The sequence below is a fragment of the Pelmatolapia mariae genome, linkage group LG20, assembly GCF_036321145.2.
Source record: "Pelmatolapia mariae isolate MD_Pm_ZW linkage group LG20, Pm_UMD_F_2, whole genome shotgun sequence".
NCBI lineage: Eukaryota > Metazoa > Chordata > Actinopteri > Cichliformes > Cichlidae > Pelmatolapia > Pelmatolapia mariae.
The window spans coordinates 6,579,763-6,606,188 of record NC_086244.1 but is presented as its reverse complement, the minus strand read 5'-3'; the positions used below and the strand labels follow the sequence as shown (position 1 = coordinate 6,606,188).

Genomic DNA, 26,426 nt, shown 5'->3' with positions numbered 1-26,426 from the left:
ACTGCTTCGTCTTTCCCACTTATAGATGCCATTACAAGCGAATTTGAGTTGCTATAACAGGCTAACTAGGATTTCTGTGATATGTCTGAATAATATGAAACCAAATTAAACATCAGCCAAACTTTAATGCGAAATTACAAAAGTACATCACAGTTTTCGAAAACAATCTTAAGCAGTATGTCAAAAGATACTCAAAGTTTAACAGTTTATACAGTAGCAGGTCAGGCTGTTTGGTCCCCTGGCTTAAAATGTTACAATAATCATGTCCAGTTTTAACTCGTCAGAAGTGGAAACAAATGATCATTAGTCTCTTACAGTTCAATACGTTCATGGTTACATATGTGACAAATTAAAGGGAAAAAAAAAAAACCTGACCCAGGCGGTGAGAGGTGGCTGTGTGCTAGTCTGGGTCCACCTCAAACATTTCCATCCTGGTGGAAGTCTTCTTCTGGGTGACAGTGCCTCCACCTGGACACGAGGGCTCACAGTGGTTTGAGGGTGAAAATAAAGTTACTCATAGGCTGCAGCTTTTACAATCAACACATCTCAAGCCAAATGAACGCCTATGGGAGATTCTGAACAAGCGTTTTTTAGAACGTGCTCTCAACTCGCTCACCATTAGGCTACCTGAGTCAATGCCAAGGTGCATTAAAGCTGTAGGTTTTTCCTTTAACTGTCATCCATCTGTGGGATCAAGAACTCAAAAGTCACAGCTGGATTCTTCTGAGAAAAAGAAACCAAAATCATTATTTTCTACTTTGTCTTAATTCAGAAACTTCAGTCACAGCTGAGCTGCAGTCTAATAAGACCGTGCAGTCGGTTTCTCATGACAGCAGTTTGATAATGAAGCGTCCGATGAAAATACAAAATTACAAAAGTCGTGTACACAAAAAAAAATAAAACATCTATTCTGTGACTCATAACATTTGTGTTAAAAATATTTATTTAAAGGGGAATCATTTTAAATATCTTTTAAAAAATTTTTTGATTATTCTAAATGTCATGAAAGAGGCACGAATAAAATTCACTCTGGACACGGCAGCAACTTTATATCAAGAAGAGAAGAAGAAACTGTCTGAAAAAGGAGGAATGGCAGAAGATCAGTTAAGCGTCCATGGATGTCGTCGTTTTGGCCGAGAGCAGAAAATTCACTTTATACGTCCCCTTCTTCCTCCTCTTCTTCTTCATCCTCGTAGTGTCGGTTACGTTTAATCAGCTCCTCCACCGTCAGCTCCTCCTGCTCTTCCTCGCTGTCCCAGAAGCCCACGTCCTGAGACGACCGGCTGGCCTCCACCTCTGCCTCCGGAGAGGAGACTGCAGTCGGTTCAGTTGGAGTCTTCTGAAGTTTAGCATCTGGCATGTCTTCCTCCAGCACGCCTCCGTCTTCCTCCTCCATCTGCTCCTCCTCTTCACCTTGTCCTCCTGCAGCGTCATCGAGATCTTCCTCTGTGGTGAAATGATGGTCTGTAGCGTCTTCGCTCTTCATCTCCTCTTCCTGTTCTTCCTCTCCGGAGCTGGTGTGCACATCTACACAGCTGTCCTCGGTGGGGGTTTGGCTGTCTGACGACTGGCCGCCGTGCTGGAGGTCCATGTTGGCGGGTTCAGGACTCGGCTGCCGCTCTACCGGTGCACTCTGCTTTTTGGGCTCAGGAGCAGAAGGGCTGTCAGGTTGAGCTGCCGCGGTGAAGGGCATGCTGCGCTCCTTCAGGGGGGTGTTTCGACGCAGAACAGGTGAGCCCCTGACTTCCTCTGGGGGTGTGGATGGGGAGTCTTCCTCTGGAGGCCACTTGGCTCTGATTGGTTTACCCGTGGAGACCACCTCTGTGTTGGCGGCGGCTCCACCGCGGCTGGGCGTGTCCTCGGGCTCAGTTTTTGGTGGCCAGGAGATCTTCAGCCTGCGGGTCTCTGTGGGTCTGTCAGCCTTCTCTGAGGAACCTTGTCCCAGAGCCTCCATGGTGGCCGTCAGGACGTTGACTTTAGCCAAGGGTGAGTCCTCCACACTGGGGCTTTCCTGGTCTGAGGGTGTGGCCGGACTCTGGGCCGTTGGCTTGGTTACAGATGTCGGCGAGGCCTCAGCGCTCTCGTTTTTGCCCTCCCAAAGTTCCTTGTGCGGCCGGTGCCCGAAGCCCTCGTCGTAGTTTCCTTTGGCCTTGAAGAGCTGGGAGAAGTGCGGCTTGCAGTAGACGCTGTTGTGCAGGGAGGCGTAATTCGCCAAACTAGACCAAAACAAAGGACAGTTTAGAGAAAACAGACCTCTTCTAAAAAGAAGTCAAAGTCTTGATCAGGAATGGTTTGAAAGAGATTGTTAACGTCCTGGGTTCATAACAGGTTAAAATGGTACTCTCTGAAAAATGAGTTTTCAGAGTTTTGAGAAGGTTATTGGATATTTTTGATGGAATAAATAGAATCAAAATAAACAGCAGAACATGTCTTTAAATTCTTTAGATTACTGGGAACTACAAGAGCTGCACAGGACCTCGAGATAAAGTTTAATTTAGAGTGTTTTTTTTCCTACCAAGTAACCCTGCAGAAGTGCTTTAAATGCAGTAAAATCCTTTGTAAATGTTTGCCTGGGCGTATCGTATGACACGATCTGCTGTGGCCTCACCTGAGTTTGGTATTGCAGTGTGAACAGCGGAAGCAGGAGCTGTGGTAAACGTTCTGGTTGGCCACGAGCCTCTCCAGAGGATAGACCGTCTTCAGGCACGATACACAGGTCTCCCTCACCGGCAGACGGAAGTTCTGCACACGCATAAACATGATTTCCCCCCATTTTTAGTCACATATGGACACCAACAATGACTGCTGAGCCCATCAAACCTCCCCAAAGTTACTCTGTTAAAGTCTAAGAATAAAAATAAGGAGGTGGAGATGGGTGTAGGGTGCACAGGTGTGTGAGAGGTGTAAATGTTTGTTGTGAAGACTCACCCTGGGAGTCTTTGACTGGGATGAGTCTTTCTGATTGGAGGATGCAGGAGTGCCGGGTCCTGAGCCTGAGAGAGAGCAAAATAAAGTTTTTTTTAAAAATGAAGAACGGCAGTAATGCAGAACCAACACTAGAGGGAGCCATCTGCATATTTGATAAAGCCCTTCCACTTATAGGATTACAAACTAAAGCCAAGGACAGACAGCTCATACAGAGACGTGAGAACCTCACTTCAACTTTACATCACGAATTATCTGAAGAACTTACCGTTGGTCTCTGAGGTGAAAACTCTCCTGGTGTTCGATTCAGACTCTGGACTCTGAAATGGGAGAAGAGATGTGAAAAAAACATCACAAACTGACACACGTTCAGACAAATATGTGTCGAGATGAGCTGAAACTGAAGCACTGGAACAAAAACACCTTCAGGCTAAACTCTCACCATGTCCAGAGTGCACGGGGGGACGTTCTCCTTCTGCTTCCCACTGAAACCATCCAGCTGATCGTCCTGAACAAAACAAGAAGGACGAGCGGGAAGTTAACAACGGAATATAAGCCGTCTGCATCACCTGCTTCATAGGAGATAAACCTACTGGGTATCACCTGTAGGGTTATTGTTAACAGAGCATCCACAATACTGCACACTGTGTGGGACTGCAGTGTCTTAGGTATATGTACCATTTGGCTCCAAGTAATTTTTAAGTATACAAAACAGATGTTTAAACCTATATCAGAGAGAGCAGGGATTTTTCTAGACGTCACTGCCTGTTGACCAATAATGCAGCTGGTCAACAGCAACAACAACTCCAGGAAAAAGTAGGTCCACAAAAACACAATTACTACATGTGCATCTTAATCATGCAAATATCTTTGCTGGGATCACATGTAAGGAGTCATTTTGTTTCAAGTCACTTCCATTAGCTAGTTTGTCTCCAAAAATCATCCCAGAAAATACAAAATTCCCCAGTGCTCTGCCCCACGGGTGTCCATTCAGGCCTGGAATAATTCAGGAACATCGGTGTGGTGGTGATGGCACAGAGTTCACAACCCAGCTCGGCTCCACGGAGACCGATTTACACTGTTTGTTTGGAAATACTTTGGCTTTTTGTCAGCGGGCAGTGTGATTCTGCAATCTTAACTGCGCTGTCTAAATAATAAATAGGCTCGTGTTACAAGCGTCATGCACCCAAAGGTCATGCATGATTCATTTCCTGTTTCATGTTGAGGAAAAGATAACAGCTGATGCATGTTTTTCACAGCAGGGCTCGCTCAGGCCAGTGAATGTCCATCCTCTGTAACTTAACCCAATTATTTTATAATGTGAAGGTATGCACATCTTTTAAGGGCACATTTATTTAATTCTCTGGTTGATTTGTGTTATTCCATATTCAGCTCCAAGACAATTAAATAGGATTATTTCAACTTCACTAACCATGAATACTCCCCCAATCTCACTTTCATTTCTGGTTTATAAATTTCTAATAAAAATTTCCAGTAAGGCACAAAAAACTCACATTGACTGAAGTGGGAGGGACTTCCTGTTTGGAGATGGCCGCTTGATAGAGGGCCATCCGATCACGGAGAGGCGTGGACTCGGCGAGACTTCCATCTGCCAAAACACACAACACTGAGAAGTTATTGCCTAACAAACACTTCAGCTATTTTAATTCATCTTTAGTGCGCACATCATGTCTGAACAGTGTTTTCTGTGGTTGCTGTAACCTGCAGACGCCACTTTTTTTGTTACAGTTCATTAATCGTTGTGAATGCAGGCTGATGACGGGAACACGGGGTCAGAAGCTGCGTGCAGCGTGGAGGGAAACTGTGGGTTTGTCTCTTCCTGTGCTCTCTTAAGCAGTGGGCTGATCGCAGCGCTTACACAGCAGCCCGTGTCGTCACTTCTGAGCTTTTTCACTTCGGGGAAGGATGTAATCCATCCAGGAAGATAGGAGGAAGAGACTCTTTGTAAAGAAAAATCCCAAAGACTTTGTAAATCTGACACCGTTAACGAAGAGCTCCAGTTTACCTTTGACATAGCAGATGTCTTTCCGTTTGTTTTTCCATCGCTCATGTTTTTATTTTATGTGGTTAAAATGACGGCATACACACACGAGGCCTCTTGTGATGACAGCCAAAAAAGGCACAAAGTCCAAAAGCTGCTGAGCAAAACCAAGCCTCGTTTGCCTCTGAGCTTGATGGAGACCAGAACTGAGCTAAAAGAGGCTGAACTCTGCATTTATATCACATCAGGGGACTCAAATGTGACTCCAAACATTAAAACCGACGTATTATTCACCAACTGACTGCTCTTACTGCAGACCTTCAGTTCATCATTTTCCTGATACAAGCTGTTTAAAGTCAGCCTCTTTTTAAGCCAGACAGCATTATGCTGAAGAATAAAAATAATCTCTGTAAACAGAACTCAAAGGGATCTACTTGATTCTGTTTGGTCAAAACTGCTCTGCCTAGAAAGTACATTTGAGCAGGCTTGCATTATATGCAGGTAAAGAGATTAAAATAGAGGGAGGGCATTTGCCAAAATGCGCCAGATACCTAACAGCTACTGACAATAATAAAGCTTTAAGCTCAGCAAACAATGTGCAAAACAAAAAGCCCGGAAGCAGATATCCAAGTATTGGCTGTTGCTCCATCAGGCCACTTAAGCATCTACTTTTATTTGGTGCTTATGTTACTCAGCTACAAGTAAATATCAGAACTATCACAATCATCTCAGAGTTTACCAATTTGTTAGCAGAGAGCCACACTTTTGGTTTATACCTGAATTCTAAGAAATTAATCATCTGTGTATTTATTTATTTATTTCTACCGCAGCCAGATACAAGATTGATAAGACAGCTAATCATGAACCTAAGCAATGAGAAGAGCAGCAACAACACGCTTCTATAAAGCTGAAGTGGACTGCAGAGTCAGCAGCTTTCACTCTGCTGAGGAGGTTATGTCATTGGTTCTGGTTTTACTAAAAATGAGCCCTTTAAGGTCACATGCAGGGGCTCGTTTTCTCAGGTTTCTCCTCTGTCATTAAAAAAAAAAAAAAAAAAGAAAAAAAAAAAGATGAGCTGCCTCTTACATCTCAAAGAGTTTCACTTCCTCTTTAAATTAAACCAACCATAAACCATTAGCCAATGAAATGACTGTGTCTCCGTCTGATTCGCATGTGGTGTGGAGGATATTTTAAGATTCGGCAGAGGTGCGAAGTAGCGCACGGCTGTCTTTTTATCCACTGACAGCAGTTTTTGAAGATGAAGCCATTCACCGACTTACATTCAGCTGAGATGTGTGTTACAGAAGGTTTCCATCCTGCCAATAATAAAACTCTGTCGCTTACTTTTTGGTATTTGATGACATTTAAATTTTGTCCACATCGAAAAAGAAATGCGAGGCTCGCTCATAGATAGAATAAAGCACATAATAAGAAACGTGCAACACTAAAAAGTTTCATTTCACATCAGCCATTGCCGTCTAGATCTGGTCATTTGGTTTGTGTTGTCGATCACCTCTCAAACAGACTGCCCCCTAAAAACACTGAAAGCACATTAAAGAGAAGCGTGTACCTCCTAGTAGTTGGTCCATGCTGCCAGTGTTTCCTCGGCCTGTCTGCTCTCTGGATGCCTGCAACGCAAAAACAGACAGATGTAGAAAACAAACCGACATAAGGCAAAGAGATAAAAACACATGCAGTCTTTTGATGCTCACATGTTTCACCCGGTAGAGCCAACAGGCTGGAAGCTAAAGCCCAACCATCAGAAAGATCAAAGCGGAGAGAGACCGAGGAAATGCAAAGGTAAGAGAATCACAGAGGTCAAGAGCGGCGTAGTGTTTGTGCAGTCCAAACCACTTTAATCCCCTTATGAGCTCAGTGTCTGAGACAAGACACCCCGTCTGTCCTCAGCCACCAGCCAAAAAACAAGCCGATCACCTCTCTGCTGCAGGGCAGAAAAGAACACCTGCTGCTTTATAACAAAGGAGCATCTGCCCAGAACGTGGGGAATTCCCCAGTCGGACATCTCCCCCAAACTTCAGGGCACAAAATCATCCGTCTCATGCCATTTAAGGTACGGCTTACGCAACGGGTCAAACAGCGGCACAGCACATTTAGCCTTTAGGCTGCAGGGGCCACGAGGAGGATTTTGGCTTCGGCCCGAGTCCTGACAGGCTCGGAGCGTCTGCAGGCTTCGGCAAGTCGAGCTCAGGAACATTTCACAACAAAGCTGAGGCAGAGTGGCCTTACATCATGGAAAAACTGGATGAAAGTATGTTTCAGACAAGTTAAAGCTCATCTGTGTAACACATTATGCATTTCCACTTTATCTTCTCAAAAAAATAAATGCATGAAGGTGAAAGAAGAATTTATTTAACAAGCGTTCAAACCTCCAACGAGCGTTATCTGTACATCTTATCTGTTACCTGCCACAGAGGCCTATTGTTTGAAAACTAGTCCCCAGTGAGTGGGAACTGTACGTATTTTGAAAAGACAAGAACAAGTTTTCAATTAGACTGACCGTGAACCTGTGTTTGTGTAAAGATGTTTTAGAACAAAGTGCTCCAACTCCTGATATGACAGATGCGTTCCTTAAACTACACAATGAAGAGTTTTTGGTTTTCAAAGACTTTTTTAATATGTCGGTGCAGCGTCTGCAGTGATCGGTTTTGGTGAAGAGAGCTGAGCGTGGAAATGACGCTTCAAGTTACCAGTCGATCTCTTTCCCACCATCTATGGCCTCAAACTGGGTGTAGAAGGAAAGAATAAGATCACTGACACAAGTGGTGGAAATGATCTTTCTTAGAAGGTCGTCTGGGTTCAGTCTTAGAGATAAGGCGAAGAGCTCAGTCGTTCAGGAAGGCTTAGTAATGCTGCTACTCCTCCACACTGAAATGAGGCTCAGGTGATTCTCATTCTCATTAGGATGTCTCCTGGACAACTCCCAGGTGAGGAATTTCTGGCATGCACACCTTGGATGAGACCCCGGAGCACACACATATCATGCTTGAGAAACTTCGTCTTTTAGTTGGCTTGGGAATACCTTACTGCGCTACCTGGGGGAAGGCTGAGCATCTCTGCTCAGACTACGGCCTGTGACGTGGAGCCAGATGGATGTTTACATTAAACACATTAGAAAATTTCATTTTTGAGGTCAACTCAGTGCAAATGTCCAGCCTGTCTAAAGTTAATAGCATCAGATCACGTTTCACATGAGGTGATTCATCTTTATACTGTAAATAAAAGTGGAGACAGCGTCTACAAACTCACTACTTTTGAGAGAGAGGGAAAAAAAGTGTTGAACTGGGAAAGTCCAGCCTCATCCTTTAAACTTTCGTGTTCACTCTTTTATAGATTTTTGTGGGAAAACCTTCACATTGTTCAACTGCTGCTCACTAAATGGTGCCAGAGAATGTCACAATTAGAGATGGACCGATCCGATATTACGTATCGGTATCGGTCCGATACTGACGTAAATTACTGGATCGGATATCGGCGAGAAATAAAAAATGTAATCCGATCCATTAAATATCAAAAAAGCACCTCACAAAACTTGCAACACGGCGTAACTCGGCTCATAACCGTAGCACGTCGCAGCAGTATGCGTCACGTGATAGAGCGGCTGTGTGCCTTGCTACCAAATCGGCATTTCATCTCCGAGGAAGTTATCCCAGAGAGAAGTAAAGCAAGTGTGTAAGTTCATCTCTGAATGTTTGTAAAGCATTCCCACGTTAAGCTTAACAACCGATATATGGAGCGACTGCCTCTTCTCTCTCCCTCCCTCTCCTGCTGCTACTTCAATCATGAAACTGCTTAATGATCAGCTGATCGGCTTTTCTGTCGCGAGTCCGTCTCTCTTGTTTGTTTATTGCCTACGTCGCGCCAGAAAGAGGAAACCAGTGGCTGAACAACAGCAGCACGTTTAAGCTTGATAAGCTGTTGTTAGAATTTATTTATTTACGTTCTACACCAGGATCCTTTTCTACGTAGCTGACGGCTGGTAACTGTGCAGGGGCGGATCTAGCAAAGTTTAGCCAGGGGGGCCGATAGGGCATGAACAGGGAAAAGGGGGCACAAAGACATACTTTTCTTTCTTATTCTCATTTAAAATGTCTAGCTTTTAATAAATAATTATCTGAATCTTACACCCAAAGTTTTAATCTGATGTAAAATGTATAGGAGTCCATTACTGTATATAGTAACTATTAAGTCTAATATACCCTAGTAAGCTATACTACTTTTTCCTTTGGGAAGGTACCATCTGTGCAGTCTCCAGTTCTGTTGAAGAAAGATGTTGAATCTATTTAATTATTCTTGAAAAATAATTGATTTCTGTGTATTTTTTTTTTTTTTTTTTTTTTTTCACACTGCATCAAATTAAAGTTGATTACGTCGATTAAGCATCATGAGGTGGACGGTGGGGGTGGTTCCCTATTTTATTTATTTTTTTGCTGGGCGTTTTAGAACCCTATTAGGTTGCTTACTCTTTAAAATACCAGAATAGGGAGGATGGTGCAGGTTTAAGTTTATTAGATTGATCAGTGTTGCTGAACTATGAAATATTTTGGGTGCAGTGTATTTTTTGCATACAGGTATAACAGAATAGCTTTAGTGTTTTTTGTTTTGTTTAACTTGAGTATGAACTTATACAAAAAGCAGCAAGATATAAAAAAAAAAAAAAAACTGTTTTATTGATTAAAAAAAAAAAACAAACAAAAAACCCCCCCCCAAAAAAAACCCCCCACTATATCGGATTCATATCGGTATCGGCAGATATCCAAATTTATGATATCGGTATTGGACATAAAAAAGTGGTATCGCTCCATCTCTAGTCACAATTACAAAAAAAAGTGGTGAGAGTTCAAATAAAGGTGATAGGAAAGGTGTTAAATCCTCCAGCAAAATTAGAGAAACTGCAAAATCAGATAATTCTCTTCACATTAAATAACTCACATGACTCTCTAATAAAAAAAAAAAAAAAAAAAAAAAAGATTATAACAGCTTAAAGAAGCAGGATTTCCAAAGCTCGCACCCTCTAGGCTTAACCTCTACCTCTTTAAAAACTGAGCAGTGACAACCAGATCATCACAGATGATGTAATCTGAGGGCGGGTAAGGGGCAATCTGAGAGTCTGAGTCAGGAGTGAGTTCAATAATTAATAATGCACATTATGGTTAAGAAAAAACTGAATCATCTGCTGTGAACAGGAAAACACACCAACACTCAGGCCCTAAGTGGGGCGTTAAGAACAGAAACGAATCACAACAAAGGAAACAGTCATCTTCATAAGAATGGATCTATTCCCCTGGGTGGATTAGCTTCCACAGACCGGAGGTGCAGCTTTGTGGACGAAGGGGAGGATGAGGAGGAGGGGGGTCCGAGACTGGTTTGCATGCATGTGTCTGTACGTGAGGGGTTGAGTGGGATGTAAACAAGCATACGAGGCCAGGTTGTGTCTCGAAAGGCTGGCTCAGTGGGCCAGACAAGGAATCTGATGCTAATCCTGATACTATTAAAGCTCCTAAACAGACAGACCGAGCGAGCTTCAGTTCCCCTCATGACCCCACCTCACACACACCAGAGTCTACCAGAGACAATGACTTCTTCTTACACTAAGACTTACCCAAACAAAGAGCAGGAAGGCACCTCCGGCATCAGTTAACACCCTTTAAAGGTGTTAATATACCCAGTTCAAGCCACACAATAACACTGTTTTTAAAGTGAGCTGACACAGTTGAAATGAGCTACTGATAAAGTCCATAAAGTAGACTTTGAGAAGCCTTAAAAGGCCCCTTTCAGCTGCTGCGCAAACATCCTCGTCCAACACAGAAGTCAATAAAATAACAAGCAGGGAAAGTAAAAGTGGAGACTGTCTCAGAGCCAAACAAAGAAAGCCACAAACACCATATGTCATAGCTACCTCTCGCGAAGACAAATGAAGAGGGAGGACAAAAAAGCCACAGAGGATGAGGAGTCGGCGGCGAGACCGAGGGGAAGGAGGTTCTCACGGAGTTTGATCGTGTGTTTGAATCCAGCACCGGCAGGACCTGCAGCTCCAGAGCGGGGAGGCACAGACTGTGGCTTATGGCAGGGGAGATGTGGGGTAGGACCCTCTGGAGATGGCTTTAGGGGAGGGGGAGGAGGATGGAGGGCAGGGTGGGTGGGAATAGTAGAGGCGACAAGGAGCAGGTGTTCCTAGGGGGTGCTGCTCAAAGAGGGGTGTGGTCGGATGAAGGTGGGGATGACGACGGGAGTGTGCCGTGGTTTTACAGATGGTCTTTTTTTTTTCTTTTTTTTTTTGAGTGTGTCACCAGAATAAAGCTTTGGGCCTACAGAGAGGAGCAATGTGGGGCAGGAGGGAGGTGGAGAAGCAGCAGCTGGTGCAGTAAGGGGGGTGACTCAGGGAGGTGACTCAGGGAGGATAGAGGCGCTGGGGCTGAGCTGGGCTGTGTGGGAGGGAGGAGGGGTGAGGGTCAATTAATTTCAGAGTGCATCGAGTCGGCCCAGAGAGGGGAGTGGATGTAGAGGGGGGTGTTTAGATAAGAGCTGGAGGAATAAATGCAGACTGAAACTCTTTACCGCTCTGTTAGTGCGTTTAGCTTTTAGCTCAGAGAGGCCAATGTGAGCATGCTCACAGTGATGATGCTAACGTGCGTCACACAGACGACAAATGAGGCTGGAGAAAGTAGATTTTCTTTGAGTAAATCTTCCTAAATATCCCCCAAATTATAGGTACTGAATGTTGATTCTGTTACTAAAGATGGTATAAAAGATAGGTGGAAACACAGTGATGTCACATATTGGCTAATTAAATCTCAGACTCAAAACTAGTGACCAAGCCCATAAAATCATCAGGAAAATATTTACGAGGGTTAAATAAAAATAATGAAAGCAATTCCACACTGGCTTCATTTGTCAGATCCCAAAGCTACGTCTGTCTGTTACACCATCTAGGACTCCTAGTTATTCACACAATGGTGATATTTTTTGCTAATGTGTGTCCACAGTTGGACAAATGCAGAGATTTTTTTTCATTTTATTATTAGGCATCCACCCCTTTGATATGAGGCATAAAGCAAGCAGCAGCAGACAATTTCCACAAAAATCAGCCTGCATTAGCAGAATGCTAGGACATGCATCAGGTTTTAATTAAATTCAGACTCACTTACTGGTAAATGGAGTGGTACTTATAGAGTTAAGCACTTAAAGCACACGGTTTTATCTACGCCCAAGTGTTCTAACATCCACTCACACGGATTCATAAGGGGCAACTCGGGGGTCAGTATTTAACCCAAGAAAACTTCAGCATGCAGAATGAAGGAGTCGGTGATTGATCGGCTCATCTGATTGGTAGACGACCTTCACAATACCATATTTGCAAAAACAAACTTATCGTGCATCAATTTATGCAGAAAAAGTACTAAATACTCATTTTCGCTGAAGACCACCTCATGTGCATACCTAACAACATCAAATTTCAGCTAATAGTATAGCAGTACTAAAAACAAATAGGGTCAGCCAAAGGAAAGTTAGGTCCAAGATAAAGAGCGCTTAGCATCTCCATAATGATCTGAGATTTATCCGAAATGAATCCAAACTTGCCAATATAAGCCGTCTTATCATTTGGGGAATTTCCGAGTCCAGGAGCATTGGGATTACTCATCTTTGCTGCTTGTTTGAAACACTTTCTGTGCAAAATACACCACACGTCACGCTTGGCTGAACAGCCAAGTTTTTGTTGCATTTACACTTTCCCTATGTCAGCGCCAGCCAGCACACAGTGGAAATTTATAATATATGTACTTTTAAAAAAAAATAAAGTAACACTTTTAAGACTGTAAAAGGACAGATTATGATGATTTGACCTGGACTTGAATGCTTAAGTGCAAAACTGACATTTTGGTGTCCGGAGAACACATTTTTGGTCAAAGTTGAAAGCTCTAGTGATTGCTGACATCAATCCATGATTTCATACCAAATATATTCAGTAGTAGTTGTTATAAAAATGCTCATGACAGTGCGAGAAAAAGCCAGGGGACATTAGAGGTATCAGACCATCCACCTCAAAGCAATTGCCATCCGAGATAACATGACTTCAAAGAAAAGAAGGGTGGAGGTCTTTGATGGGTGGCAGTGAGGGTTAAGAGAGAAAACTGGGGCGAGGTGGACGGAGGGCTGAGGAGCAGAGAGTGGAGCACAAGGATGATTGATGAGGTGGGGAGGGGAGGCGGAGAGCTTTGATGGCCTTGGGGGGAGACTGTCTGACGAGGCTCAGAGCGCAGATCAGCTGTCTGCAGTCATGAGTCTGCCAGCCTGCTGCACCATGACATCATCTGCCCCGTGAAGGGGAGCTCAACAAAGAAGCAGAGAGCCCGGCCTCGGCCCTACAGTGGAGCCTATTGTACAAGCCCCGGACACTGTGTCTACAGAACTGTATAGATCCTGTATTTCAGCTCGAGGATTTCCCCAAACAAGCCCTCCTTTGGAAGGACAACTATGCAGCAAGCAATAAAAAGACTCCTTCCCTCCAGCTCCCCAGAGTGCTCCTTCATCTCACTTTTTAAAAGCCCGCATAGGAGGCGGGTGTGGAGAGGAGAGTGGCGGAGGTCTTTGTTTAAACGCCACGTTTTACTGCACGTTTCTTCATCCCATGTTTCATTACAACCCCTTCTTTGTCCTTTGTTAACAAAAAAAAAAAAAAAGTTTCCATGAAGAATCAGACTCTTTTAAACCAAAACTGAGAGAGTCAGTCCTGCTCTGCATTATCTGTGCGTCTTACTCCTCTGTGCCACATTAAGACCTTAATATCCAGGTGCCATTAATTTGTATTAACGGCACCTGGATATTAATTTCATCTCTTCCTGGACTGAAAACCAAAGCTGCAGTTCCTCAAATGGCCACTTGAAGCTGGAGTTCATCCCCACTGACCTACATTATAAAATGTCCAATTTCACAATAGAATTAGAATCAGTATATGGAAGTACCTTAAAGCAGCGGTCCCCAACCCCCGGGCCACGGACTGGTACCGGTCCATGAATCGTTAGGTACCAGGCCGCGAGAGTTGAGGCTCGGGTGTGAAATTTATGGTTTTCAGGGTTTTTTTATTTTTTTTTTAATTTTTATCGTCAACTCTGTTTCCCTGGATCTTTTCCCGTGTGTTTGGAATAAATCTTCGTTTTTTTGGTACCGGTACTGGTTTTATTTTGTTGTATTTACTCTTAAAGGCCAGTCCATGAAAATATTTTCGGACATAAGCAGTGGCGCAAAAAAGGTTGGGGACCGCGCTGCTTTAAAGCATGTTAGCATCAGCTGAAAACCGAGCCATCCACCCTCTCCTCCAAATATTGGGAGCAGCATGAACACAAAAGCTGAAACTTCAAAAAAATGAGCAAACACATGGAGATAAAGGGAAGGAAAAACTGGAAGAAACCTCGGGAAGAACCAAGCCTCTTGGGGTAACCAAGATGACTGCCCAGAAATAAACCAAAGAAAGCCAACAAATTCACCATTTTCACCTTTTTGTCAACAGTTTATCCTTTGATGACAATTTATACATTTGTAACATTTTTAAATACTGAGTTCTTCTTCCCACTGAGCCTGACCGCCACAAACATCAAACAATCAAATTTAATAATAAAAACATTGAACCTCTGTCAAAACTGAGTGAAAGTGAATCAACAGTAAGTCGAGTTGTTGATTTTGTAGGACTGAGAAGAACTGCAGAGCACACGTCTTTCACTGGGTCCCATTGTCAGAAAAAAACAGAACGCCCATTTTATTGTTATGCTGATGACTCACTTATTTTCCCAGCAATCTAAATCAAATCTTATCTCATCTCTCTGATATTTAGAGCCAGATGTCTCAGAATTTCCTATGTCCTGGTGTATTTGCCCCCCGGGAGCTGGACACAGCTTTTATTTCCAAATAAGCTGTTTAATCATACCGTGTCTAAATGAAATGCATTTTTTCCTCCCTTTCTAGTGGTGTTCTTGAGAAGGTCATACATGCTTTCATTTCCACATCTTTATTAATAAATATTATGTGGTCATGTCTTAAATATTTAACTCACCACTATTAAAGCACTCATTAGCTCACACATATGAAGTTTTTTCCATATTTAGTGTCTAATCACCACATTTTTAATTACAGTTCCAGTTTGTAATGAGCCCTTTAACTGGAAGTGTTTTTGTTATATTAGTATTTTTATTATTTTAGCCAGTTTTTGTCTTTTTTTAGCATTTGTATTTTAGAATTTCTAACTATTACTTTTATTATTGCTGGTGTATTTATAAGTGGTCATGTTTATTTCAGTATTTTTACATTTACATAACTGGGAGGTCACAGTAGTTGAAGGCTAAACCCCAAATTTAAATCTGTAAAGCACATTGAGTACGGACTCATCAGTCCGCCTCTGAAAGCCTCACAGTGGCTCCTAATGACTTTTCAGGCCATAAAATGGTCGCTCTCTATTGAGGAAACACAGCGTGGCTCTTGTTAATGTGTCACACTTTGGAGTACGAGCACTTTACATTTTACGCGCCTTGAGCTGATGCATGACTGGACGTCAAATTCCTCGACTTTTATGCTCCACAAACAACAATTAGCTGCCTCGGGGAGCATGAAGCCGAGATCTCTTAGGGATCCTTGCAGAGAGAAATGTGCGAGTCAGCTGAGTGTGTGTGTTTTTTTTTTAAAGGAGGAGGATGTGAAGTGGGGCTACACCATGTGACTATCAGCATGACGGCACTGGGGGGGATCCGACTTCTTTGAGAACAAGTGGACACTTTAGTTTTAGGAAGTCCAGACTACCAACTTATCTTCTCAATTTCTGATTCATTCTAATGTATGATGCTTCATCAGAGGTAGGCACACTAAGCTAAACTAGCTACTCATGAAGATTGTAAGTAGAGTAAGCTGTGGAATAAAAAGTTTCTATATTAAGACTGAATATAAAAATATATTTCACTGAAACAGAAACGCCTAAAAGTTGAAATGAGGGCAAACTCACTGAGAAGCAGTACTTGCCTTTTCTGGGCTCTCTCCTTTCTCGAACATCATCTTGAGGCTGTTGAGGGGGATGCTGGGCTTCTCGCACTCGGGCACTTCGCCTGCTGATGCCGCCACTCCCTCCTGCTCCTCTGAATCTCTGCTGGGCTTCGCCTCCATGTCCGTCATGTCCTGGCTGGTCTCTCTGGTTACTCTGTGAACCTGGATCTCTGTATCCTGGTCCTGTGAGAGTACTGTAGTTTTTAGGGTGTCTGGCTGAAGCTTGATTTGGGATGAGGGTGCAGATCTGGAGCCTGGTAACGTGCCGACTGGAGTCCGAGGGGCCTGAGATTGGTGTCTCTGGATGGATGGCGGTTCCTCCTGCTGCTGCTGCTCCCAGCGTTTCTTTAAAACACTCAGGTTCCCTCCACACAGTGTCGAGGGTAGAGCTTCCACAACCTGAACAGGAAACAGTCACTCAGCTAAATGTTTTACCTCTGCAGCATCAAAGGTAAAACAGTTTTATAACTGTTAGTTTCAATAAATCTTAAGATTCTCTGTCACAAGCCTGATTAATCCCATTTTATCTCAATGTCAATTTAATTAACATCATCTAGGTTCATTTTCCTCCCATCCTCAAAAAACAAAGATGATAAGGACATAAAAATATTGGATATGCAAAGACTGAAATATATTTCCAAACAATACAGAGCATTTCTGAATATACATCCAAAACCATTTCAACTGTCATATTTTGTTTTTGTGTCAGGAAACAAGAAAAGATTCATATCTGAAAAGACAACTCGATGTGGGTCAGATGCACAACTCTGTAATGCGCTGCAGTGCAAGTGCAGCTTTCTGTTATTGTAAGAAAGTCCTGGAAAAAAAGTCATCTGATGGTAAGCTTCAAGTCTTATTTTTGTCCAGATAACCATTCAAAACAAGTGTAGCATCACATTTTTTAGAGGGAGTACACGGAGAATACGTCTGATGTCTGTGCAAATTAATCAACTGTTAAATCACCTGACGAGTTTGGCTTTAACCCTCCAGGCCACAAGAGCCTAAAAAACTGATTTAAGCATAAAAAGTAAAAATTTATATTATTATATTTATATTTTTATTTTATTTTAAAAACAAATATAGACTATATGATAAGAATCTCGAATCAGAAAACCTGTTGAGTGTCTGCTTAAAATGAATTACCAATAAAAATGTTTCCACTCAGTAAATAAATCACCCAATGATGTGGACTTTAACGCACGAGGATAAAGAGATACAAGAACTACAAGAACCTGGGACTGACCCGACTGTAACTGTAAAACATGTCCGGCACACACTCTGCTGGACTTTCTGTTGTTTTGGTCATTTATGACTCAGATGCCTTCTCGTTTATCTATGAAGGTTGTTCTAAACACGAGTTAGTCCAGCTCTTATCTGTCATTTGAGACGTTTTTATCATCACTTTGGGCACCAAGTATCTGCCTTTAGGCTTTTGCAGCAGTAAATCTTAATACTCCATGGTTCACTGCAAAACATTACAGTGCAATCTAATTAAAGTCTGCATGCATACATTTCACAAAACCTTCCATCCGTGCCTTGCTGGTTAACTTTGAGAGTTAACCAGCTCTAGTTTTGTATAGCGTGCAGATGTGCAGCATGCAATGACATGAAAAGGTTGCTGGGTGAAGAATTCAAACACAGCAGAGACCACAGAGAAGATAACCCTCATTTTTACTGCCAACCACACAAACAATCACACAACAAACTATGATGACTCACAATTTCTGAGGCTCTGGCAGAGGAGACTCCCACTGAGGGATGCTAGCTGCTCTCTCAGTCTGTTTTTAGTTTAGTCAATAAATTCCATCAATGCTGGACACACGCCACTTTGACTCTCCGATTTCTGAATGACGCTAAAAACATTTAAACTAAATCAAACAGCATCTGCACTGACATTAAACTACATGTTTGCATTCCTGCAAACAGAGTGTGCACAGTCTGAGCTAGGTAACAAAAGGAAAAGACATGAAAAGGAAACAGGAAGTCCTGCATGAAAGACAAAAGAGCCGTGAGCTGCTCTGCATGCGCATCTATAAACCTGGAGCTGAAAAGAAAGCTAGAAAAACTTTTTTCCTTTTGTGTGCGCGTGTGTGTGTGTGTGTGTGTATCAAAAACCTGAGCGTGAGGCAGACGACCTCGCTGTCCAGTTGAAAACGCTGTGAAAGTGTGTGTGCTGGTGTCTGCTGACCGGCTGGAAGTGCTACAAGCTGTCCCAGATGTGAGAGGCTTGAGAAGTGATCAGAATGAAGCAACTAGCCCACCCCCCCTTCTACGACACAGAGGAAAGGAAGGAGGGAAGGAAGGAGAGGGAGTGAAGGGGGCGAAGGGTGAGGGGGCGGGGAGGTAAGGAAGGAGGGAGAGAAAATCAGAAACAGACAGTCAGTGAGGGAGAGGAGGGAAAATAAAGACAGGAAATGTGAAAAAGGTAAAGGGGAGGGAGGTGGAAACCTTAAAAAAAAATAAAAAACTTTCACAAAGAACTGCACAGAGACTAAACCTGGATAAATACCAATCTCCTGATAAGCCTCCCGGGCTGGGATCTACATCTGATGTTTAGTTTAGAGATTGGATTTGATAGGAACACCTTTAGCTTCAGTCTACCTCTCAGGAAATGAGGGATTGCCAGAGAAATTCGACAGAACTGCCATTCAGCATTTACACGAACAACAACAACAGATTTGACACCCTGAGAAGTTTGACGTGGGGAAGGAATGCAAGATTGTCTTTAATGATGAGATGTTGTGCAACCTGGTAGAAAATACCAGGGAGAGGGGGCGGGGTTTGGGTTTTACAAGGCAACTTCAGGTTTAAGCTCAAGTTTTCAGGGTTAGGAAGGTGTGAGAGAGGAGATCAGCAAAACCCACCACCTACTGACCGATCACTTCTCTGGACCTCATCGCACAGGAAGGTCTAAGGTTTTAAAGGCAGCAGAGTTTTCTTTGTATTGATGAGGATCAACAAGAAAACTTTGCTTATCTATATCTTCTGGCTGCACGTAGTTATAAAGCAGTTTCACAGTCGTGGCCCTAAAATAGTGACCATGTAGTTGGATCCACTTTTCTGATACAGTTTACAAGAACTTTAAAACAAAAACAGAAAAAAAAGACCAGGCAGCTCAAACCAAAGTCTTGCAGAACTAATCCACATGATATGCACAGTAGCTGTGATACCGGCTGTAAAAAGTGGCTCTGATTTGATATTTAATGTGCCTTTGAGTTTACTTCATAACCAAATTAAAGCAAAGAGTGACCGGCGTATAACGCCGCCCGTTTACCATCCTAACCTGAAGCTACATCCACAGTTACATCTGTGTTTTCCACTTTACTTTCTAAAAAACATCCCACCTACAAGGATACATTGTGAAAAATATCTCCATCCACATCTAAACAAAATGACAAAGCAACAGGTGATGATTTAACCAACTTTACAGAAATGTTGGCCAATCAGAAGCCTAGTTTAATTCCATTTTATTTATGTAGTGACAAATCATGACGACAGCAGCATCAAAGCCGAGCGGGAAAATGTTATCAGGCCAACTAAGACAGCTGAGAGGGGAAGAAGTAAGTGATGTCTGAACAGCCAGTGTGGTACTACTACTACAACACGTGTGCGTTTGTGAGAAAGCATGTAAAAACTGCAGATAATAAAATTAACAGAAACAATATTTGGTTCACATCCACCACTACAGAAAATGCCCTTACACTAAAGGGACATACACCTTTGATGCTGCAAGAAAAAAAAATGTCAGAGTTACTTAGAAGGTTTTTAATTTATTTTTTTTTTACTTCATTTTCAATGATTTAAAAGAAACAAAGAAACAAAAGTGTCGAAAAGGCTTCCCGTGTGTGGAGAGGGGCCGAGTCACCACGCTGACCAGGTGTGACAGAGGCTCCTTGTTATCAGTGCTGCAGAACAGCTGATGCCAAAAGCGATAACAGAATAATTTCACTGCTGGAGCTCGCTGCATGCTGGAGATGTTTCTAAGATTAACGTCTCCAAGCAGTTATTTGAGTCTCCGCCAGACTGAGAGCAGTTTAGGGTTTATATTTTAACACTGCATTTCAAAGGCCAAATATTATCCTTTCAACTGCTCTGTTATTAGCTGACAGCTGGAGTTCCCTTAATAAGGCTTTTAATCAGCTTTCAGAATGAGTCACATTACTACAGTCGAGATTTCCACACAGAAACAGAGTAAACAAAGAGCAAATGGAGAGGAAGACAAGTGAGGTCACTGAACTCCAAATTTTGAGAAAGAACGAGGGTTTGGTCTCTGCATGTCCACATAGTTTTTGGGAAAATGTTAAGAAAAGATGTTTGGCAGCAGAGCATGTGGGTCTACGCAGTAGTTTATCTACAGTTTATACTCGTATGAATATGGGGGAATGAGATGCTGCTGATGGGTGATGTTTTCCCCTCTGTGAATTAAAAATAGAAAGTGTCGAAGCTTTTCAGATTTAAAAAGTGGCACATTTGGGATACTGGACTCACTGAATGGAGTTCGACTTCTGTGGGTCTGTGTTAACGAGGAGCAGCAGCATTAATTAATAGGTACTGAGGTCTAAACATGGCAGCAGGCTGTGTTTTAATAATAGATACTGGTGGTTATGGTGCAGGGACTACTAGGGTGGAGAGGGTGAAGCACCTTGTTTTTAATTCTGAAATTTAACTTGAGGCCAAGTATTGTGGCCATGATAGAAAACACTTCCTCCACCGCTGGGAAGCAGCGAATCTTTACAGACATACAGGAGTGAATTTGAATGTACGCACCGTTTTCTTCTTCTCTATGCTGCCCTCTTCTGCTGCCATCTGGTACCTGTGGAGGACAAAAACTGCTTCAGATAAACAATAACTGAGAGGATGAGGGCCAGTGAGGAAGAAGCAGTACCGCTTCCCAGGAAATTCATTAGAAAAATAAATAAATGTTCCCGCTTCTCTCCAAAAACAATAAATTAGTTAATGTGTTAAAGTAAAACTGTTTGGAAAACTATCATCACGTGTCGTCTTGCAAAAAGTACGCAGAGGAAGTGGATTCATTGTTTCAGAGTGAAACAGATTTTATTGCCCAGGTTTTATTTAAGATAAAGTATTTTAATTGATTGAAGATTCATTTCCTGTTTTGTTTCTGAGACCCCGATAACCAGCAGGAATTTACAACTTTGGATGGTAGCAAAAAGTATGTGACTTGTATACATTAATATAAGCCATCAATTAATAACCCACAACTAATCCTTTTTAAAGGGCAAACATCATCACACAATTAGTGAAACTAATCATTTCCATCTTCTCATCATTTGTCCTGTTAAACAAAGGGAATTGTGGTCCTTAATTTCTGTCTTATATTAATGTGTCTGCTGCTGAGAGGTTTACAAGTTTTAACAAGTGACTCGTTCTGCTAAATTTCTCATTTCCCGTGTGTGTCAGGTGAAAGTTGATTTGTTGACAAGCGGGCTAGAACAGGGAAGACAGTGGCAGTGGATTTCGCCAGGAAAGTTCAAATAAAAAACATCAAATATGAATAAATGTGGTATGAAAAATACAAAATTCTCCACAGTGGACACTTTTTATTGTTCAGTACTTCAGGTCTTCAGCCTCAGACCGGCTGTACCACACATTTTAGCCCCAAACTGACAACAAACACGGCCAGTTCATAGCTGAACCACTGCTGTCCTTCACAGGTGTTTTTACCCAGAGACAAAAATCATGTTTGGGACAGTGAGTCCAAATTAAGTTTGGCTCAAAGCCTCTCAGCTGTGCTGAGGAAACATTAACACTAATAAGCCAGATGTTATTTCTGCACAGAGCCAACAGCAAAAAGAGACATTGTATCTAATCAATGAGGACAACAGGTAGCTTTAAAGACCAACTCTTGAGCCCTGCACTGAATGTTTAAGTTTTGCTAACAGAACCTAAAGACTAGATTTTACATTTGGTTTGTTGGTTTGTTTTTTCCACTCCTACTTGGTAAGGAAAAAAATGAGACCCTGCAAACATTTATGAAGAAATGATAATCCCACCACAGAATTAATTTGGATGACATTCTTCATTTCCAGCTGCCAAGATAATATGATAGCTCATGTAATATGAACTTTTGTTTTCAAATCGAGGCAGGTGGTGGACTTCTTTCCAAGTGGGTCTCCTCCGCCTGCTGCAGAGCAGATCTCAGGTTTCCCTTACCTGCCAACCCCTGATTATTTTCATTTTTGTCGTCATGGCTCTTGCAAATAGTGAAGTTCATTCGCATGAAGATTGTCAACAACTGGTAAATGCACTCACTTCCTTATCTGATCTGTGTCCACAGTCTACAGTGTCTTCTTTTTCTTTTGACCCACTGCACACACACAAAGGGCAGCTCTAACCAAAAGCTTCTTCCATTTCAGCTGATCAGCAGTTTTCTTCATGTAAATTTACACCAGTAGCATGATGGGAAACCATCTCAGGAGGTTGTCGTAAAGAGTGACCCTGCAAGGTCTCCTGTCTTTAGATGTGAGAGGGCTGCAGACTTCAGTGGTTTAAAAGTTTGTTTTTGTGCATAGTAAGTATAAGTGTTAAATACACCATTAATGTTAATCAGGAAGAAAAACACAAAAACCTGCATATTCCCCACCCACTGACAGACTACTACTATCACCTAGTGGTCAAGTTGATCAACTACCGTGCATTGTCTCAGTTTCCAAGTTAGTCACTTGATATGTGTTAAAGGGGGATGCCCTGAATGGTGAGGGGCCTCCATAAAGAATCTGCTCCTGTTTCACTCTGTAAAGTCTGAAAACCAGACAGGATGAGTCAAACTGGAGCAATTCGTTGAAGGTCGACAATGTGATAGTCACATCTTTCAAGAAAACGGGAAACTGAGAAAAGCTGAATGGCAAGAAAATGTTGAGAGGAAACCTATGACCTAATTTGTGCTCAGAACGAGAGCAGAAAACTCTGAAGTGTAAAAAGTCATGACAGATCTGCTGAGTGGCTGCTGGTAAATTATTAAACTTAAGGTTGGACTTACTTGGAGAAGCGCTCTGCGATGGCGGTGTTTTTACCCCGGGCAGAGACGATGGACAGCTCTTTGGCGGTGACCCTGAGCGACTGGGATGCCCACTGCCTGCGGCTGAACGGTGCAACGGAGGCCATGTTTGCTGTAGGTCTGAGTGATCGGTCTGCCTGTCAGCTTTCCAGGAACACAAGTCGTACCTCTGAGAGGAGGGGACACAAATAGAAGGAGCACCTTCAGCCAATTAAACACTGAGCTAAGGCAAACGAGCATGTCGTCTGGTGCCAGCTTTGCTTCCTTTTGCCACTCTAAATCAAGCTCAGAGGAACACCCTTCCTGTGCATTCAAATTTTTATGACATTCATCTCATGGTGCTAAAAACAGTCTGGGCCTGAGCATTTAAATACAGGCTTTTATATCAAGGGAAGCAGTTTGTTCATGTGTAAAACTTCACAGAGAATCAATATTTTGTCACACTGCACAGTTGGTCCACTTTACCACTGCAGCACGGAGCAGCCTCTGCATCTGAGTCAGAAAGTCAATAGACCGCGTCACACAGCCATTGACCATCTGTTCCCTGCTCTGACTGAACGCCAGGGGCGACTACCAGCAGACAAAAAACAACCGATACGCCTGCAATACACAAAAAACCTCTTGTATACACTCTGCCTTTCACAGGAAACACAGACACACACGTCTCCACCTGTCTGCCTCTTCTGCAACATCACAGCCTAAAGGCTGCGGGCATGTGACTACATGCAGCTGTAACAGCACCTCACCGCTAATAACCGTCATCCGAGAGCTATCCATGCTCTGGATGAATGAAACAATGAGACCGGTGACGCAGGCGCCCTGGAGGTCTCTACGTCACTCAACAGGTGGACTATAGTGGGATGTTGCCATATTAGGAAAGGTTTGTGCATTACTGCAACACTCTTGAGTGAAACTGGAATTGTTAAGCATTTGTTGGGATTTGTATATAAACACTAGGGGACACTAGGCTCAACTCACTATAAAAGACAATAAAATAAATTAGAGGTAAATGGTACCACCTTTACAGACAAACACAAACAACCTCTCTGAAACCACATTATGAACCAGCATAAATACATAAATGCACGAGAAGTTCATACCAAATTTGTTTTACAAGTTCCAAGTGAAAGAAAACTGAAGCCCTTTTTAGTTGTAGACGCATATATAATGAAGTCAGGAGTTGGTTCGACTCCATCACTGTCCTCCTGCTGCTACAACTGGTGCAGGTGCTCCAAGCTGCTACAATGGGATGCAGGTAATTATCATTTTCATTCCCAAATCATGCAGCTTAGATTTAAAAACCTGTCAGAATTCAGCAGTGACTGCTTGGGTCATGCCTGGCCCACCCCATAATACCTATACCGCTTGCATCGTTTCCAGTCATCCAAAAACCCATTTAGGTTCAAACCATCAAACTTGTGACATCATTACCAAAAAAATTAGTCAACTGTTGCTTCCTATTTAGAATCACTTGTTTCATTTCCCCAGTCATTATAAACTAAGAACTTTCCCAAATTTAATGATTCAAGGCCAGATGTTATGTTAATATTAACAGATTAATTAGATTAATCAGATTAATAATTAAACCAAAATAAAAATGTTACATAAATGAAATTAATAAAATGTAGGGCAGCTTAAATATGGCAAAAACACACCAATCACATTGATTTTGGTCAATATTAAAATCACAGTAATGAAAAAAGGAGATTTATTAAACTGACAAAAGAAAAAAAAACATTGATGATTAAGTGAATTTCCAGTAACTTTGATTATAATTCTCTGATCTAACCTTGGCACAGTCTGGTGTGAGGAGATTTAGGCTTCTGAATGAATACACTGAAACAATAACCTATTTTAAATTCCACAGTACTACATTAAAAAGTCAGAAAAGCGAGGACGACTATTCCAGGTTAATCAACCTGATGTCTTTAAATGTCATGTTTCGCCCAGCAGTGACTTTAAAACTCAAAGACACCCAACAGAACAGTCCAAAAGCAGCACCCCATCACCCTACTGAGGTGATAACAGTCAAATGTTAAACCACTGGATTTAGTCTAGCCTGATGCTGCAGTCACATCATGTGATCACAACGCTCCCTGCTAAAATACAAATGAGGGGCGATAGCCACTCCAGAGCATTTCAGGTCACCACTGCTGCTGCCAGATGACAAACAAAGCAGCTTGTAAAACAGAGGCGGCCCATGCAAAGCTGAACTTTAGCAATAAAAACAGTTGAGAAAAAAAGAACAACAGAGTTAAACTGAGAAGAAGGGGGGTCGGATGTCTGACCTTAAACTTCACAAGTACAAAGACCACAGTGATGCTCGCCTTTAAATTTGATACAGAGAGTTGACAGTTTAATCTGGCATTTTCTTTCCTAAAATTGTAGAAAACTTTAGAACAAAAAAAGTTTTAAAGAGTTTTAAAATAAAACCACCAACCTGTGACTGTCTGCGTTTTGACCCAGCTGTTTCAGAAGTCCACTGCTTGAAAATTTCCTTCTCTTTTCACTTCCCAGCTGCTTTCATTCGTGCTTTTGAAAAGAAAGGGAAGTAGGAGGAGACTAACCACTCCTATTTAACGCCTCTCAGCCAATAAGAAGCAGGATTCACTTCCACCTGGCAGGTATGAGCTTCCCCTCCCCTGCTGATCAGCAGCACTGTGTCAATGGCAGTATAAAGCAAACTAAAGGCATGTGAAACTAACAAGGCTGTGGGTCGAACGACAAGGCAGACAAGCTGGAGGGAGGAGGGGGAGCAGGGGGGGGATTCCCACACTGGATTCCTGGAATCTGAGTGACTCCTGGCTGCCCACTTTCTCACAGGGTCAAGACGTTAGAGGATGTGACTCATTCACATTACTCGCCGACTTCACTGAGGAGGAAAAGGAGTATGGAGCAAAAAAAAAAAAAAAAAAAAAAAGAAGGAAGAGATGCATCAAAATAATAACACAAAAAAGAAAAGGAGAAATAAAAACAAGCTAACATCAGTAGAATGAGGAGAAATGTCGTTTGTGAAGAAAATGATCAGCGTCTGCATCCAGCTGTCAGTACAAGCAGCAACACCAATAACAAATAACTAAAGCTTGAACACAAACAGGAGCTGTCCACAGAGCAGCAGTGAAGGAAGATTAAAGGCAGAAGACGCCTTTAATCTTCCTTCTTTTTTCCTGTAGAGCTGGAGGTTTTAACACGCAGTCTGTGGAAGCTGACTCACTTCTGCAGCCAGCCTCTGGTGGCCGTTTGAGGATGCTGCTTGGTTTAATGAACTTCAGATTGAGGGAGTCTGAATGAGTGAAGGCTTTGGGCTCTTCATCATCTTCCTCAACCTTCTTCTAGATAGTTTTTGAATATTTTAGGGTTTTTGGTCATACTATGGGAGACTGTTGCCATTGGTGATTGCGACTGCCTTGTTTTGGAGCAGGGGTTAATTTTTTGACA

The 26,426-nt window shown here is 42.4% G+C and overlaps 1 protein-coding gene across 2 annotated transcripts; it reads right to left on the bottom strand.

The window, feature by feature from the left end:
* Positions 1–105: 105 nt before the first annotated feature.
* On the bottom strand, positions 106–25,598 carry lima1a (LIM domain and actin binding 1a). 2 transcript variants are annotated; one of them, XM_063464016.1, is made up of 11 exons: positions 25,429–25,598; positions 22,971–23,157; positions 20,738–20,783; positions 15,950–16,369; positions 6,498–6,555; positions 4,440–4,534; positions 3,368–3,433; positions 3,194–3,245; positions 2,929–2,993; positions 2,609–2,742; positions 106–2,216 (listed from the first exon to the last, which is right to left on the bottom strand). In XM_063464016.1, exons 2-11 carry the CDS (start codon positions 23,093–23,095, stop codon positions 1,154–1,156), a joined length of 2,124 nt encoding a protein of 707 aa, XP_063320086.1. In that variant the 5' UTR covers positions 23,096–23,157; positions 25,429–25,598; the 3' UTR covers positions 106–1,153. The 2 variants fall into 2 exon arrangements, with proteins under 2 accessions (XP_063320086.1, XP_063320087.1); XM_063464017.1 differs by lacking the exon at positions 25,429–25,598 and having other exon boundaries at positions 22,971–23,227.
* Between the last annotated feature and the right edge of the window lie 828 nt (positions 25,599–26,426).

Bases quoted from the DNA above. Each gene is read 5' to 3' on its own strand.
- lima1a (XM_063464016.1), bottom strand. From the start codon at position 23,095: ATGGCCTCCGTTGCACCGTTCAGCCGCAGGCAGTGGGCATCCCAGTCG. The intron at 16,370-20,737 runs GTGCGTACATTC...TTTCCTGTTCAG, and splicing joins GCATAGAGAAGAAGAAAACG to GTTGTGGAAGCTCTACCCTC. The intron at 3,434-4,439 runs GTGAGTTTTTTG...TGTTTTGTTCAG, and splicing joins TCCCTCCCACTTCAGTCAAT to GACGATCAGCTGGATGGTTT.